General features: G+C 38.5%; 1 protein-coding gene across 2 annotated transcripts in view; it reads right to left on the reverse strand.

Moving 5' to 3' along the window:
* Positions 1-17888, reverse strand: part of GRIA3 (glutamate receptor, ionotropic, AMPA 3) — a 491170-nt gene that overhangs the window by 89864 nt on the left and 383418 nt on the right. For both annotated transcript variants that reach the window (XM_006862852.1, XM_006862853.1), the window contains exon 12: positions 6072-6270. In XM_006862852.1, coding sequence (XP_006862914.1) covers positions 6072-6270 — 199 coding nt within the window. The remainder of the gene's footprint in view (positions 1-6071; positions 6271-17888) is intronic.

The raw sequence follows: 17888 nt of genomic DNA on the forward strand, positions 1-17888 counted from the left end.
TGTTTCCTCCGGACAATCAGGATTGGAGGAAGACTCATTAACAACCTGCGATATGCAGATGATACAACCTTGCTTGCTGAAAGTGATTAGGACCTTTGATTAGGACATTTAATTTTAGAGCTACTGCCTAAGGAAATAAGTATTTGAATCCAGAAAGCTGAAGGTCATATTGTAGATATCTGTTCCAGCTGCATACATTTTGCTTAGTCCCTACCTGCCTCTCCTGATGGAACAGGTGCCTCTGCCAGTGACTTTGTGTGATTTTAAGATGACAGACAGCTAAGGATAGCTCAAAAAATGAGAGAAACAAAAGAATCATTTTTAAATACCTTCATTGTAATGGCAGATTTACTCAGGATGTGTAAAAATGTCTGCAGGGCAATTATAAAGGATTCTTGATTTTATTTATCTTTTTTAGTGGGAGAGCTAGAGGGCTGGCTCCAGGCTGTTTTATGGTACTAGTATTTGGTCCCTGTGGTTTTAGTATGAAGTGACAATGGGAAGAAATGGCTAATACTGTGATTGTAAATGTTGCATGTAATCTTGTTGCATCTTCTAATGTTTAGAAGGCATACCGTCAGAGGTCCCTAATTATTTAGTGTACAGTGGTTGTGGTAGTGGTGTGTTGTGGAGTCGGTTGCTACTGATAGCGACCAGTATAGGGTTTCCAAGGCTGTAAATCTTTACAGAAGCAGAAAGCCTCATCTTTCTCCCGAGGAACAGCTGGCAGTTTTGAACTGCTGACCTTGAGGTTAGCAGCCTGACTCATAACCACTACGCTACCAGAGCTCCTTGGAGGAGTTAAAACAAGTAAACAAACAAGCACACAAATAAGCCCACTGCCCTGAACTCTTCCTACTCATAGTGATCCTCTAGGACACAGTAGGACTTCCTGTAGAGTTTCCAAGGCTGTAATCTTTGCAGAAGCAGACTGCCCCATCTTTCAAATTGTTGACCTTTTGGTCAGCTGTCAAATGCTTAGTCACTGTGACCCCAGGACTCCTTGTAATAAACTATTACTAACAAACAAACAAAAAACACCCCAAACCCTTTGCCGTCAAGTTCTTTTTACTCATGGTGATCCTATAGGATGGAGTAGAACTTCATCACAGGGTTTCCAAGGCTGTAAATCTTTATGGAAGCTGACTACCACATCTTTCTCTCATGGAACTACTGGTGGGTTCAAACCACTGACCTTTTGGTTCTTCTCCAAGCACTTAACTACTGTGGTACCAGGGCATCTATGGAGGAGTTACTGTTCCTAAAATTGTTTGATGTCTTAGAATCACTGAGGGTTGAAGGAGAGTGAGACGGCTGTGGCACTTAAGTCCCTGAGTGGTCAAGTCCCTGAGTGAGAGATTTGCTCCTGCTGGCTACATTTCTAACCCATAGGATTAGAAGAGGACATGCTATTATTGTTGTTAAGCACCATCCAGTTGGCTTATAGCAGTCCACTGCTTATCTTATAGCACCACACCAGGACTCCAGAAGAAGACACAGTAAGGGCAAATAGCTTAAAGACCAGTTAGTTGACCACTCTCTGTATTATATGAATACCAAGGCTTCTGTTTATATTAGTTTTACATAGCATTTTTAGTACAAGCAGGCTAAAAAGTTAATTTTTCTATACTGATGAATTCCATGCTTAGATCATCAACCTTTGTGTGCTGCCTTGAAGAACTAACTACTCAGCAGAGACCTTAATGTTGTCACCAAAAGTCAATTGAGGGAAAAGAAAAAGTGTCACTTGGGAATTAGAAAGTGTTTTGCACTTCCTTATACCTAGACATGGAGTCCTGGTGTGGCACTGTGTGATAAAGCACTGGATCACAGGGTGTTTGAACCACAAGGTCAGTGGTTCATTCACCAGCTGCTCCTGAAAAACCCTACACAGGGTTGCTATGAGTCAGAACTGACCCGATGGCATTTAACAACAACATACTTAGAAATGAAGTCCTGGTGTGGCACTGGAGGATAAAGCACTGGACCACAAGGTTGTTTTGAACCATGAGGCCAGTGGTTCAAACCCACCAGTCACTCCTTGAAAACCCTATACAGAGTCACTACGAGCCAGACCTGACTCGACAGCACTTAACAACAATAACAAATATCTAGAAATATCCAACTCCTTCCTTAATCAGATTTTTAAAACAGCTCCATTTCCAAATGAATTCCCCATTGGCCACTAGGAATTGGTAAGCATTAGAAACCACAACCAATTACAATGTAGAAATAGCTTTGTTTAGAATTGAATATGGATTCAAATCTATTTAGATAATATGATACCTGGTGTGGCACTGTAGGTTCAGCACTGGACTATTAACCACAAGGTTTGTGGTTCAAACCTACCAGTTACTCCTTGGAAACCCTATTCAGGGTCCTTATGAGTCAGAACAACAGTATAGGGTTTCCAAGGAGCAGCTGGAGAATTTGAACCACCAACCTTGTGGTTCAAACTGACCTTGAGGCTGAGTGCTTATTCCATGTCACCACATCAGGACTCCTGATATCCCTTATGAAGCCATTATTGTATGAGTTAGTAGATGCTTTCCTGGTTTTTGAGAAAGATACAAAATGAGTGGGGCATGCACATGAGGGCAATGCCTGTTTGATTACATATTCAGCTTTTGTGCTGAAATAAGTCTTCTCAGAAAGCCTCATTTTGCCTCCAATATAGATGAATGTTCCTTTGACAGCCTAATGGGAATTGATGCTATCCATTGATTACCACTTAAAGCATACCGTCCTAATCTCTAACTATTGTTGAAGGGGAAAAAAAAATTTTTTTTTCCCAGTGGAACAAGCATCTCTTCTACCTATTTACTGAGCAGATTAAAGTCCCCAAATCAAGAGGGGGCCCAATATTGGAAGTATCAAAATGATATGAGTACGATGCATAACCTTGGAACTACAGGGCTCTGGGATACAGAGATTGAGACATGGTTGGAATGAGGAAAATGGAGGAATAATGTTAAGATGCTTGACTGTCTTTTGAATCTTGGTTTTCCTTGCATTATATTATAAAATAGACATTGGAGGGGGAGAGAAAGGAATAGCCATAAACATCACCATAGAAAGCTTGTAAGTCTGTCTTCTGTCTATAACTGATTGGAATACCTAAAATGGGGCTACAATGTGCCCAGTGAAGGAGGTTTCCTGTGGAGCCTCTGCAATGCATAAGACTATAGGTAGAAGCCTGAACCACATCCAGATCTCCAGAGATGGAAAATTCCCACTTGAAAGGATGAGCAGACCAGCCTGGAGCAGCTAGAAGAACAGAAGATACTTCTTGAAAGAAAGACCTACAGGAAAAATACAAAACAATAGAGGCAGACGGACTATTACTACAAGAACAAACAAGTTGCTTGCCAAGGAAACATCAAGGCAAGTGGTCGGGTCCCCTCAGTGCAAACCCTCTTCCAAGAATAAGACTCAATGGGAATACACACTCTGATTGGTGACCACGCTCATCACCGATAAGGGGAAGTGAGGGAAAATCAGCAATGGAGTGGTGAGCTAAGCCCTACAATGTGGAGAGTGAAGCTGAACAGCTGAACAGCTGATAAAAAGAGAGGGCATATGCACAAGAATACCCACTTGACCTGGCTTCAATGACTGGATGATCAGAACTCAACCAGAAGAAGAAAGAAGAGGAAAAAAAAAAAAAAAGAGTAATCTGATACAATCTGATGAACTTGACCTACACCTATGGATGCAGTAGCTCAAAAGAGGGAACAAATCCTTACAGCAAGAATCATTCCCACCCACTCCAGACACAGAGTAGACAGGGATGGGCGACTTGCACATTGGCTACCCAAAATGGGGGGTGAGGGGTACTACAAAGGCAAGAAGTGACTGGCTTACAAGCTTTCAAGAGGGAACCTAGAGCCAGGGGGCATGGAGGAAGGCAGAATCTCCAGTGAGTAGTATCCAATCTGTCTAGGCGGAGCTGATGAAATGAAACGCAGATGGGTCTATTGTTATCAGGACTGATTGTGAGGGTTGGAAATGTAAAGGTAGACATTTTATAGCAAGGAAGGAGTGATTAACTTTCCAGTCTAGGAGCGGAGGTCCCTAGGACCATCAACGGAGGACCCTAGGACCATCAACGGAGAAGAGCGGGACCCTACCCAGAGAAGCAGTGATGCCTGAGATGGAGGCAGAGACAATGACGTGGAGTGATGGAGCAGCTGGGGACTTTAGATCCAGAGAGGGAGAGCGACTGTGTGCTGAATACTGGGGTGGGGGTGGAGTAGTGTAGGGGGCAGGCTTGCAGTGTATACCCTTTGGTTGGTTGATGATGCATGGAGGGGATTGTAACCATGGCAATGAAATGATATATGATAGAATGAATGTAAAACTAGTGTTCTCCCATGTAAACTATCATATAATTCACAATAAAACATTTTAAAAAATGATATGAGGACAAATCTAGCTTTGAGCTTCACTCCTATCGCAGTCCAAGAAGCTAATCTGGCACCATTCCCTGCCCTCATAAAACCACTCACAGGTTTCAGGACTTCATATAGTAACTTGATGACTATTGGGATCTTAAGCCCTATGGTAGGTTGGTACCAAACCAGATTTCCGTGGCATTGCCTATATATTGACTACTCAGCAGATAGAAAGCCTTACTGCCGGTCCTGAAACCTGTGAGTGATTTTATGGGGGCAGGGAATGGTTTCAGATTACCTTTTTTTGAACTGCCTTAGGAGTGAAGCTCAAAGCCAGATTAGTCCCAGAGGGACCTCATATCATTTTGAGGCTTCCAATATTGGGGCCCCTCTTGAACTGGGGACTTTGACTGCTCAGTAAATAAGTAGTAGAGATGAGAAATGGATTTCTTGAGCCAATGAGAATGCTTGAAAGGCTTTTAGTACTAACCCTTTCTCCTTCAGGTAGTAAAAACAATTTTTAGTTAATTGCTGTAATTTCAAGAAGCATACTCCTCCTGGTTTCCCACGAAGTAATTAGATAAACCTCATGATAATCCATGTAGGAGCATATTTCTTACTGTTCTATTAAAACAAACTGGTTTAGTAACAACATCTGTTTACTCTGGACTTTTGGAAAGAAGTCAGTAATTATACCCACCATCTATTACCCTGATTATTGGTTGGAGAGAATGACTAAACTTTTCCTCTATTCCTACTGTCATGTGGCTTCTGGGTCATTGCTCTAACTGGTCACAATGATTATAGTAGTAAGCAGTGGTAATGTATAGAATCGGTTCACTTTCTAATATAAACTGACACATTTTCTTTATTGGGCCAACTGAAAACTATCTGTGTTTTTTCACAGCTCCACTGATATCCTTGTTTATAATACAGTTGTCATGGAACAAAGATCTTAGCAGTTTACATAAAAATGGATTGTCCATCATATTATTCTTCTATCATCTGCTGCAATCTCCTTTCATCTTTCCTCTTGACAGAAATTACATAGCTTTACTATCTTTTGCCATTGAAGTATTTGTGTCCCCACTAATGCTTGATCTTTGAAGGAAAAATAAGTCTGCTCAAGAAATTAAAACAGTAACCAGCTGTTCTGAAAAGTTAATAATCAGCATGCACATGAATACTCAAAATGTAATACATTCCAATAGAAAACCAACATCTCCAACACAATATGTAATTTTTTGTCCATCTCTCATCAAAGGTCTAGTCAGGGTGAGTCTTCTGTGAACTGCTGAGACATATATTCACTGCTTTTGTAAAAGCCAGAAGGGAGAATAATTAGTTTACTCTCATTATTCAAGTCAGAGGACTGAGGCCCACAGAAGTTAAATGTCTTGCCCAAAGACAAACAATCACTGCATGGCATAGTTGGGATTCAAATCTGGGAGTTCAAATCAATGCTTTAACATGACACTTGTTATGCCTCACATGAGTTGTCATAGTTCTAAAGGACAGCGAATGAGTTCATCAACCAAGCAGTGACATAATCTAAGATTGCTCTCCTTTTGTTAATAACTCCCACCCCATCCCAACCTTCCCTTAAATGCACTGTGAATTTGCCTTTGTGAGGAGATGATAAAGACCAGCCGGTCCAATTAACTGCAAAGCACTTACTCTGAAAAATTCTTTTGTTGAACCAGAGTCCAGGGTCCCATATGCAATTTCAGTCTGCTTAGCTAAGTCTTCGGCACTCTCTATGGGAGAAACCATCCTCTCCACGGTCAGGAAAGCAGCGAGATTGGCAGTATAGGAAGAAATTATGATCAGGGTGAAGAACCACCAAACCCCTCCAACAATGCGCCCAGAGAGCGATCTACAAAACAAAAGACAAATCCAGACCCAGAGGGCCAGGTTTCAGCTTAAGAAATCCTTGTCTTTATTTCTGGACAAGAAATGGTTTCAGTATAGCACATGAAGGAGGAGAAGTATATGATGTGAGGAAATTGAAACGACCAACAAAATTCATGTTCACAACACTCCATGTAATGATGGCATATGATAATGGTGCAAGCATAATGTTCTTCAGACTTGTGTGGGTTTCAAAGTAGGATTTAATTTTTTTTAATTACAGACAAAAATACATATCCTTTTAGTAACTTCTGCCTATACTGCATATAGTGTTTTGGAAGTATTTACCACACCTGTAGAAGACTGTTCTTTTTCCTTTAAGGCAGTAATTCTCAACCTTGGCAGCACATTAGAATCACCTTTGGTCTTTTAAAAAAAACCTAGTGCCCAGGCCCACTCAAGACCAATTGAATCAGTACTTAGGAGTTGGGACCCAGGCATCTGTATCTTTTAAAGTTTCCCATCTGATAATAATTATAGCCAAAACTGTAAGGTGATGTAAAGGAGCCCTGGTGGTACAGTGGCACATTGGGATGTTAACCACAAGGTTAGCAGTTTGAATCCACCAGCCACTCCATTGGAGAAAGAGGAGGCTTTCTTCTTTCAGAGATTTACAGCTTCAGAAATCTTATACAAGGTCACTATGAGGCAGAGCTGACTCAACAGCACACATCAGTAGCGTTAAAGGGAGAAACAGTTCTAACCCTTTCCACATTTGAAGAGAAACATGATGGTGCTGGTGAAGAACACTATTCACCTGGAATTTAATAAATTGAATAAAGACATCTCCACTTTGTGGAGCTGGTCACCCATAAGGCAAGGAATGAGAAGATAATATATATTATCAAATTCAGATAAATAGTTAGTGGGGCTCAGGGGCTGATCAAAACTCTCCCTTTTACAAATGAAGTCTTAGTTAGCAGGGTAGTGTAGGACTGGCCTCAAGCGAAATAGGAAACTATATAATTGGACTCCTGGTGTGGAGCTTTAGGGAAAGCACTGGACTGCTAGCCACAAGATCAGCAGTTCAAACCCACCAACTGCTCCTCAGAAACTTAATATAGATAGAGTCACTAAGAGTCAACTCTATGGCACTGTTTCCTCCACTCTCATTAAATAAAACCAAACAAAACCAACAAATAAGAAAACCCACCCAACCAAAACAAAACCATCCTCACTGGTCTGCCATAGAAATGCTTACTTTTGGAATCACTCTGTGTTGTCTTCAGGTTTGATCAAAAGCTAACACGTTATTTCAACAATAGCAACCATATAGGACAGAGTAGATACTCCAAAGGACTTCTGTGGCTGTAAATCTTTACTGAAACAGAATGCCACATTGGTCTCCCATGGAATGGCTAGTAGATTTGAACTGCTGACTTTGTTGCTAGCAGACCAGTGCTTAATCCACTGTGTCATCAAGGCACCCATACCACATTCTAAATCAGTTTCTATAGTTAATAGAGAATAGGACCGAGGATGGCTAAGTTTTAATAAAGGGAAAAATTTGTCCTTAAATGTTTCCATGCATCGTTATTACCCAGGATGCTTGTTACAATGCAGATTCAGAATATCTAAGTGCTTTTGAATCTGCTCTTCTTTAGCATCCTAGGCTGTGGTCTATAGATCATAATTGCTAGTGGTCTATAGATCAACATTTGAGAAATGTTCTCTGTCAGTGATTCTCAACCCTGCCTGCACATCTATGTCATCCAGAGAGCCTGAAAGAAAATACACATACATTCAAAAACAATGCCTAGGCCCCACCTCAGACCAATTAAATCAGAATCTCTGGGGGTTGAGCCTAAACATCAGCATTCCTAGAAAACTTTTGAGGTATACACATGGGTCTACATCATGAGTGCTACTTGGAGAAAAGGATCATAGAAGTGTGGTGTGGGCGTGTTCAATGCTTGATGATGGCTAATAACCTGTACTGAGGAAACTTCTTCACAATTTTGCTGAAGGCTGGTTATGTCTGCAGAAGTAATTGGTTCCTGGGTCTTACAACATTGCCATGCGGTCCCTAGGATAGTTCTGCTTTGTGGAAGCACTCCATCCTGGCGCAGCTATGTTCTCTCATAGCCAGAAAAGCTCATAGGAAGAGAACCCAAACTGTCATCAAGTTAAGAACAGGCTATGTAGGAAGAGGGCAGTTCTTGGCTGAGAAGCTAGCAAACCAAGCTCTTTGCCTGTACTTGCACTTGACTACTTTTAAGCCAATTTAAATTCCTGTGTTCCAAGATAAGCCTTTTTTAACTCCTGGAAAATTCAGTGGGATCAAATGATTTGGGCAGGCATTTTGATAAATAGCAGTTTTTAACTGACTAACTATAACAAGTTTTTAACTGATTAACTATAACTATAACAGTCCTGGTGTGGTGCTGTTGGATAAGCACTAGACTGCTAACTGCAAGATCAGTGATTCAAACTCACCAGTCACTCTTTGGAAACCCTATACATGGTCTGTGTGTGTCGGAACTGCCTTGACAGCACTTAACAACAACAACAACTATAACAAACCTACTTGATTTTCCAAAGCCTGCAATTCTTGTTGGTACCCCGATGCCTAAAATGACCTTTATTTAGTTCCTGAACAGAACCACTTTCAGCTTCTTAGATGTGAAAATTTGCTTTGCAACAGATTTTTTGAACTAATAGTTATACTCTCACGATTTCATCTGGGAACATTTCTTCTTTATTCAGAAGCAGTAAAAACATCTGTGTGAGTCAGAAAGGAGTGTTATCATGCTCCCAAATGATAAACACATACAGTGTTTTCATTATGAATTTGGATCTTTCATAGTTTTTCCTGATTGTCGCCATACATGTTTCATTTATTCTGGACTGATCTGGACTGTATTAATGCTCCAAAGTAGCATCTCTACTAATAGGACACTCAAAATGATAATAATAATAGTTAACACAGGCAGATTCTGCTGTATGTGTCAGAGTTTGTTCTAACTGCTGTACATACATATATCAACTATTTTAACCCTCTTCCTTATGGGTTAACTATTGTTTTGAAGATGAAGAAACTGAGGCACAGGGAATAGAAATAGGAAATAAAACATATGTACTTACACAATAGGAAAGACATACCCACGTTTTTGTGGTGCAAAATACCCATTTTCTATATAAGAAAATCCAGAATGGTGTGCAAATTACAGAAAGTGCAATTTCCCAACAAATACTGAGAAATATAGTTGTAAAAAAAAAAAGCCAAATGTGTTTGGATAATTATTGTTTATTATCTATTGTTCACTTGGAGCGTAGCTGTGAATGTCATCCTATTTGGAATGATGGAGCTTTACCCAGACTAAAGGGAAAACTGCCTTTGGAATATTTCCAAAATCATGGTTTAGGATGGAAACCTAAACCTGCTGCTGAGAATACTAATCGTAGTTTATACATTGCCTACTTTAAATGTGGAGAAAAATACAGTAATTTGTGGAAATTATACTTGTGCCATTCTATTGAGGCTAATGGACTGTGGCTGTGTATGCATTATCTAAAATCAAGCCTGCACATCATAACCTGGTTATTCTGACCACCTTAATAGCTGATTCAGATCATTATATGGTTGATCAGAATGACTCAGTTGAGATGGCTATTGACATACTGAAAATATACCTAGTTAAATGCAAAATGGTTATTTTTATGGCCTCTTGTCTACATGAGCAATTAGGTGGTTAGTAACTTGGTATACCTTTGGTCATGGAAAATTTGGGTGATTACCTACATAGAAATGGTATAATAGTATCTACAAGCCTCTGCATAGATGGATAAAAGAGTTTCTATGGAATCATTATTGAATGTTCACAATTATTCGTTCTCCCCTCAAGACAGCTTCAACAAAGCATTTGGTGAAATTTCTACCACTTTCTTCCCCTGTATGGCATAAATTCCTAAACCCTTTTACTAAGAAAAGGTGAAGCTCTACAAGCATTTTTATATTTCCCTTTTCTCATTACTGAAAGGATAGCCAATTAAATCCACATTTCAAATGAGGCTATACAAAAAGTGACTGATGGGTCAGCCCCATCACATTTTATAAAAGGTCTATTAAAACAAGACAAGGCTTTATAGGTGAGTTAAAAAGATTTGTCATTTTCTAGCATCTTCTCACCTATTAATGCAGCTGCAAAGTGTTTAACATTCATTTCAAATAGTTTTGTTGCACAAGACAGATCTTGAGGATAGCATAATGAAATGGCTGTGATATGCTGTGCATTTAGTGTTTATGAAAGTGCATTATAAGGAGTATAGCATACCTTTTAAAGAAATGTAAGAGGAGGCGTGAAGTTAATGAAAGGAAATTAGCAACAAGAGAAAACCAGACATATAAAAACATTGCAATATATGTATATATATAAAATAATGTACAGTGCTCTTATCTGTAATCATAAGAAACTAGAGTTTCTGAGTTAATAATAAAATATATTTTATGCCCTCTGAAATAATAATAAAAGTGAGCTATGTGCTGTAACCTTCATCCTGCAAGTAAATTTTGAAATCTGTTCTCTACTAGCTGTACAAGATGAAGAGCTTGAACTGCAAAACCGCTTCTCCTTTGCACAAACTCTTTATCATTCCTTCCCCCTCCTCTTCTTTTTTCCAAAGTATGCATCATTTCTATACTACATTCAATGCTGTGTCTGTGAAAGATTTTTAAAAACGTACAGAATCAATCTTTGGCTTTTATAGTCTTCTCTGATGGGAATAAGTAACCATGTCCCAAAGACTGAAAGCTACGGCTTTCAGCCAGAAAAGTCATGAAATGGTTGTAATAAAAATTCTGCTATGACATCATTAATTTATTACCACATCACTACTGCTTTGAAGTGGATTTGCAGTAGGAGGAAGACACTTGTCATGCATCAGCAGAGAAAAGAATAGTGCTTTAAAAGGAACCAAAATTCTAGTTGTCTTTGATCTCATTCATTTCATGTCTTTTTTTATTCAGCATTTACTTTCCATTTTAAAGGAGGATTTATGTGTCAGCTAACCTGGATGCCCTCTCCCCTAAAGTACTTGATAATTTGAAAATGTAACAGGAGATTAATACCTTAGAAATAATCTGTACATAGTAATCAGGTTCAGGTTAATCTGTTCTTTCCATTCTCTGCCATAATTCCCCAATCCCCATTTTTTCAATTTGTCTAGCCCTCAGAAGTCCCTGCAGCTTCACAGAAAGTCAGCAGGGGGAGTGTTTGTCTGGAAGGACTGGACTCTGGACTGCTTAATGGGTCTATCAAAGTTTTACAAAGGAAACTGATTTCTGATTAAAAATAATTGCATCCTCCTGTCAATATCAGTAAGACATTGTAGAGTAGTACTCGTACAATCAAAATATTTGCAAGAGAAGTATTTCTTAGTGAAAGCACTATATGAGTTCAAGATGGAATGTTGAAGGTTATTTCTTATCATCAGAAACCAGCTATTTGTCACAGACTAGAACCTCAACTGTATTCCTAAGCAATTTTAGGAAATAAATGCAAATGCAATATTAACTATTAATATTTATAAAACTAGGATAGTTAAATGCAGCCAGCTTAACAATAACAATAGCCAACAACTATTGAGAATTCCCTATATACCAGGCAAGCACTATGCTTTACCTTTTACAGATGAGGAATTGAGGTTTTGCAAAGTCTATATATCCGTACGGATTGTGAATTCAGTGCAGCTAACTCCAGCACTCACATGGTTAATCACTATACCTACTGGCCTGGGTCTTATTTGGGTGCTCCTACGGTCCATCTCTCCCATCCTCCACTCAAAGGGAAAAGGGTTGACTTGAATCTCCTCACACTCTATCCTTCTATTTTTTACCATAAAATTGGATTCTATATGGATATATTTTCAGTTTATTACATTAATTATCCTTGCTAAAGTTGATTTGGCCTCCAGCATAAAATAGAACAAAATAATTCACTCTTAACAATTGAGGTAGTTGAAAACATTAAACCTAATACTGACATAGACTCTAAGTTTCTAGGGTACTATCAGTAGCTTTATTTGATGGAACTGGAATGATGCCAGCAGTTTTCATCACGATGGCTCCTTCATCTCCCACTTTTATTTTGAGTGAACACACGATCAACAGCATTTCAAATGCTCAATACCTATTTCATTTAACAGCCAGGGGAAACACAGAACTTTATAAGAGATTGGGAGACTAGAACATAGTTCTTTTGAACAAGCATGAGGAAAGGAATGTAACAACCTTTAAGTCTGTAGTGAGAGGCAGTGTGAGTAGTGGAAATAATTGCACTACTGGTTCAGCATTTAAAACTTCCATGACTTTGGGTTTCATCATGTCATCTCTTTGGGCACTTTGCCTTTGTCTGTGATGTGAGAAAAGCAATGAAATGGGAAGAATATGGGTTTTAGTGTTGGGATTAGGTTTCAATACTTGTTCTGCCAATAGTTGTATGACTAGGCATGGTATTGAACCTGAGCATCACCTTCTTCAAGTATAATGCTCACCCTGTGGTGGTGTTTTGAGGATTACAATCCATGATATAATGGCAGGTAAAATGCCCATACACAATGGGAACTCAGTGAAAAGTGCCCCAGTAAATAGAAGCAATTGGACTAATTTATCTTTGACATCTCCTCCTGCTCTAATACTTGTTAATTCTACTTTAAAGCATGGTCCCTTATAATTCCTTGAATTGCTGCAATTTTGAGAAAGTCATTGTGTACAATGCATGTTCACATCCTGGGCTTTCTGGCAAGTTTGAATTCCAAGTTGGTCATTAAACAGAAATAAAGTATTATGTGGTGTTTGCAGTCAAGGCAACCACGAATCTCAGAGTCCAACTATGTTATTATCAGGAATGTCTAAATCTGTTAATAGAGAAGAAACACATTACAATGGTATTTGCTGCTATACAATTGAGTGCAAATATATAACCAACAGAGCATTCAAGACAAAGAGAAATATGCTTTCTCCTTACTGGTATATAATAAATATGCTAAGAAGTATAATATTTTATCAAGAGGTTTAAAGATATAATTTTTTTGAAGGACATCAAAGGCAGTTTAGAAGAAGGGATTGATTACCCATATAGTTGAAAATGTAGAGCTCATAAAGGCAGTACTTGACTACTCCAAAACACAATAAGGATAGTACTTATCACTCTAAACCGAAGAAAACCCAACTCCTAGTAACCCTATAGGACAGAGTAGAACGGCCCCATAAGGTTTCCAAAGCTGCACATTTTTACAGAAGCAGACTGTCACATCTTTCGCTCACAGAGTGGCTGGTGTGTTTGAACCACTAATATTTCAGTTAGCAGCCTAGTGCTCCTTTTGTTACGCTGTTGTTGTTGTTTGCTGTTGAGTTGATTCTGAAGAGAGACTGCTGGGTTTGAGCTGCTGATGTTGCAGTTGGCAGTCCAGTGCCTATCCTACAGCGCCAAACCATTATAGGGTAGAGTTGTGATTAGCATTTTAAAAAGTTAAACAAAGTATTAGAGTACATGGCACATTGTAAGGGTAATGTTTGGTGAAACTTTTGTTATATACGTACATGTGTACTGAGTCGTGATAGGAAATTTATATCTTACTGTGGGTCATGGTTAAAAATTTGAAAGCCACTGCTCTATACCACAGTATCTTCTGCAGTACAATAAAATCTGTATCTTGGAAAAAAGCATTTGATATATTTCAGTGCTACACAAGAGCCACAGCTTAAATTCTGTTACACAAATAAATAAATAATCCACCCAGCTTGTCAGTATGAGGCCATCAGCTTTAAGTTATTGCTTCATGAAGCGATATACCTAAATGCTTCTAAAAACAAATGACTTTTTAAGAGTCCTGTTTGAGTGTGCAGAGTAGACTCCAACACTCCAGTGGGGATATCACAAATTCAGTTTTGAAAATTCACTTATAGAAACCAATACAATAGCCAGCCTTAATGACTTTTTAGAAATGTCTCAACACAGATTACCAGATATTTAAAAAATTATTTCATTATGAGATTATTTAGAAACTCTAGTTTCTTGAAATGAATTGTTTGTTTTTTGTGTTTTTAAAGAAACTAGCAAAACTAACTCCCAGGTAATAATGCAAAATGACACACATTCAAGGCACAAAAGGAAAAGACAATTAAATAATTTGGAAATGATGAAGCAGACTGTGGTGGCTGAAAAAGTGTGATATTAAATTAGCATACTTAGATAAATGAAGTTTGTCCCACACCTGCCTATACTAAAAAGGTGCTAGTTACTGTGAGTTATACTGTTAAAGCTTCATTTTAAATGTTTTGTGTTCCAAGTGGATAATCACAAAATGATGTTAAAACATGCAAGGCAATACCCTAAAATCTTTATGTTCTAAATAAAAATTCCTATATGTTTATATAATTGATTCTAGTCTATACTTGGAATAATGTTCGATTTTGCCTAAAAATCTATAAAAACCTTTATATCAGAAATTATATTTTAAAAACTACAAAGATGCTATGTTTGCTTATAATATTTTATGATTATGAATTCACCACCTATTTTGTGGGGGTGAGTTAATACTTTAAGTGGGTAATGTCCAGGGCACTCACATGCATTGTGGTGCTGTAGGATAAGCACCGGACTGCTAACTGCAAGATCAGCAGTTCAAACTCACCAGCAGCTCCTCATTACGAGTTGGAACCAACTTAAAGGCACTTAAAAACAACTATGATAATTAGCATACTATGAAATTCATCAATGTAAGCATAAAATTAAATATTTTGAAAGGGTTAGAGTTGTGCAATTCTCACCACAATCCAGTTTGGAACATTTTCTTCATTCTCAAAAGTTCTCTCATGCCCCTTTGCAGTTCATCCATACAGGTTTGGGACTAGGGTAAGGTGAGTGAGGCATTTGCCTCACATGCAAAATTGAAGGAGTGCCAAACACTAGTAATCAGGATAAATAATAGTTTAATACAATACTTTAAAAAAAACAAAATTAATGCAAAAAAGTTGTGAGCAAGATTTCAAAATTGTAAATAAAGGCTGATCGAAGCCTGTACTTGCTCTACCTCTTCCCGAGGGGGCTTTGATTATCCTTGCTTCTTCTACCACCCCAGGACCCCACAAACACTAAAATATTTTCTGTACCTATGGATTTACCTATTATGGATAAATGGAATAATATATGGAATAATGTTCAATAAGTGGATATCATTAAATCATATACTAAGTGGCCTATGATTCATTTGTATCTGGTGTGAGATAAGGGTCTAAGATCATTTTTTTATATGTGGATATCCAATTGCCCCCAAACCACTTGTTGAAGAAATTATCTTTTAGCTATTAAATTGTGTTGGTGGTAGCTTTGGTGAAATTTGTTACTATATACGTACATATATTATATATAACCATATGAGTATATATATTGTACTTGGATATGTTCTGTTCTGCTAACCACAAGATTGGCAGTTCAAACCCACCAGCTGCTCCCTTAGAAATGCTATATAGGGTCGCTATGAATCAGAACCAACTCAACGGCACTTAACAACATATTAGTATAAGAAACTGTCAACATTTAGAAATGTAATTGACTTTTAGATATTGATCATGTATGACTATCCTGGCTAAACTTGTTTACTATTTCTTGTGATTATTTTTGTGAATTTCTACATTAATGCAATCTGTGACTTAACAGTTTTATATCTTGTTTTCCCAACTAGATATCTAAGTGGACATCCTTGCTTTTTTCCTGTTCTTATCCTTTCACATTAAGTATGATGGTAGCTGTGAGTTGAGGAAGTTTCCTACTATTTCTAGTTTGTTGAGAGTTTATTCATTTATTTTTATTATCATGGATGGCTGTTGAATTTAATGTTTATCATTTAAAAAATGTTTTTATTTTTATACCTGGCTTCCTGGGGGTTATTCCTGTGTCTGTATAGCTTAGTGGTTAGTAAATGGAAAGAAGTTGTACTCAAACACCTTGAGCCAGTAAAGCTTCCATCTTCTGCCAATGAACGTGTGTCTAGGTGGTGGTGGAATGGTTGTGTACTGTGAAGTTGGTTATGACTCACAGTGACCCTGTATAGGGTTTCTGAGGTTGTAAGGCTTTATAGGAGCAGAAAATTGTATCTTTCTCCTGTGAAGTACCTGGTAAAGTCAAACTGCTGACCTTGTGGTTATCAGCCCAAATGGTAACTCACTACACTGCCAGGGCTTTTGGTTTCTGGGTAGGGTGGTGGTGGTGGTGGTGTGCCATGGAGACGGTTCCAACTCATAGCAACCCTGCTTAGGGTTTCTGAGTCTGTAAATCTTTACGGGAGCAGAAAGTCCCATCTTTCTCCCACGGAGCAGCTGGTAGTTTTGAACAGCTGACTTTGAGGTTAGCAGCCCGACTCGTGACCACTACGCTACTAGAACTCCTCTGGGTAGGGTAGTACATTAAAAACTTTCAGAATGTTTGCCCTGTGTTTATCTTCCACAGGGCTCTTTCAAGTTTCCTGTGCACATGTGCACAGCCTCAGGTAAGCCAGGATTGTATGAACAGTTTGAACCCGCTCCAGATTTCCTCTGTGTATCTGTACAGCTTCAGTCAAGGATATATTTGCTCTAACCACAATAGCCAGCTTAGACTAGTGGGGCTGAACCATGACCCTCCTTCACTTGCTGGTCCTCAAGAAATACTTCCCCTACAATACTGTTGAGTGTGGGAATTGCCCACTTCCTCAAATTGAGAGAACCCCATTTGAAAGCATTGGACCTGCTGTACCCTGGCAGAACCTCCGTGCCGACCAAGCTAGATGTGGGAATAGGAGCCTCCCTAGGGCAGAACATCATGGACTCCCATGTTCTTACCTGAAGTTCCGTAGTTATTCAAGCACAAAAGCATCACAGATTTTATAACTTTTCTTGATTCCAAGAGTGCTGAAATGGTGGTTTCTTAAAATCAGTTTCATCCAGTTTTATTGTTGTTTTCTTGTGGGGTTAAAATTTTCCCACCTCTTTACTAGGCTGGAAGTCTTACTTCACATACAACATTTTTCTTACAAACTCACCACCAATTGTTTTTGTGGAAGGTGACAATTGAGGTAGGTTGATGAGACCCAGGATACATCTCTGATATGATGAATATTCAACCGACCATATGGCTATAATATAAAGGTCTAAAATTCCTCTTTCCCTAATCAGCAATGATATATGAGAGTCCAGTATTAAAGATATACTGCATTGACTTAAGTTATCATTGGAAACTAGAGATAAGTTCATTGAAGGCAGGCTTGAGTAGGACACTACAATGGAGAGTTCTAGAGAGCTTGAGGGCAAAATGAAAAAAAAAGAGGATGCTGACAGGGAGGATTTTACAGAAGAACACTATCTTCTTTCAAATTTTGTTTTGACCCAATCTCTAGACAAATGAAAAAATATTTTTGCTCATTTAATGAGAAAAACATGCCCGTTTGATCTGATTGAAAATTAGTATTAGATTTATCTGAATAATATTAGCTGACAATGTTGACTTTATCCAGAGTTCAAATGCTTGCTAAACTATATAAATATATGATACCACAGAAGAATATGAAAGACATTCAAAGCAACACTGCAGACACACTCACATTATG

The sequence above is a fragment of the Chrysochloris asiatica genome, unplaced genomic scaffold (genome assembly GCF_000296735.1).
Source record: "Chrysochloris asiatica unplaced genomic scaffold, ChrAsi1.0 scaffold00051, whole genome shotgun sequence".
In the NCBI taxonomy this organism is placed as follows: domain Eukaryota; kingdom Metazoa; phylum Chordata; class Mammalia; order Afrosoricida; family Chrysochloridae; genus Chrysochloris; species Chrysochloris asiatica.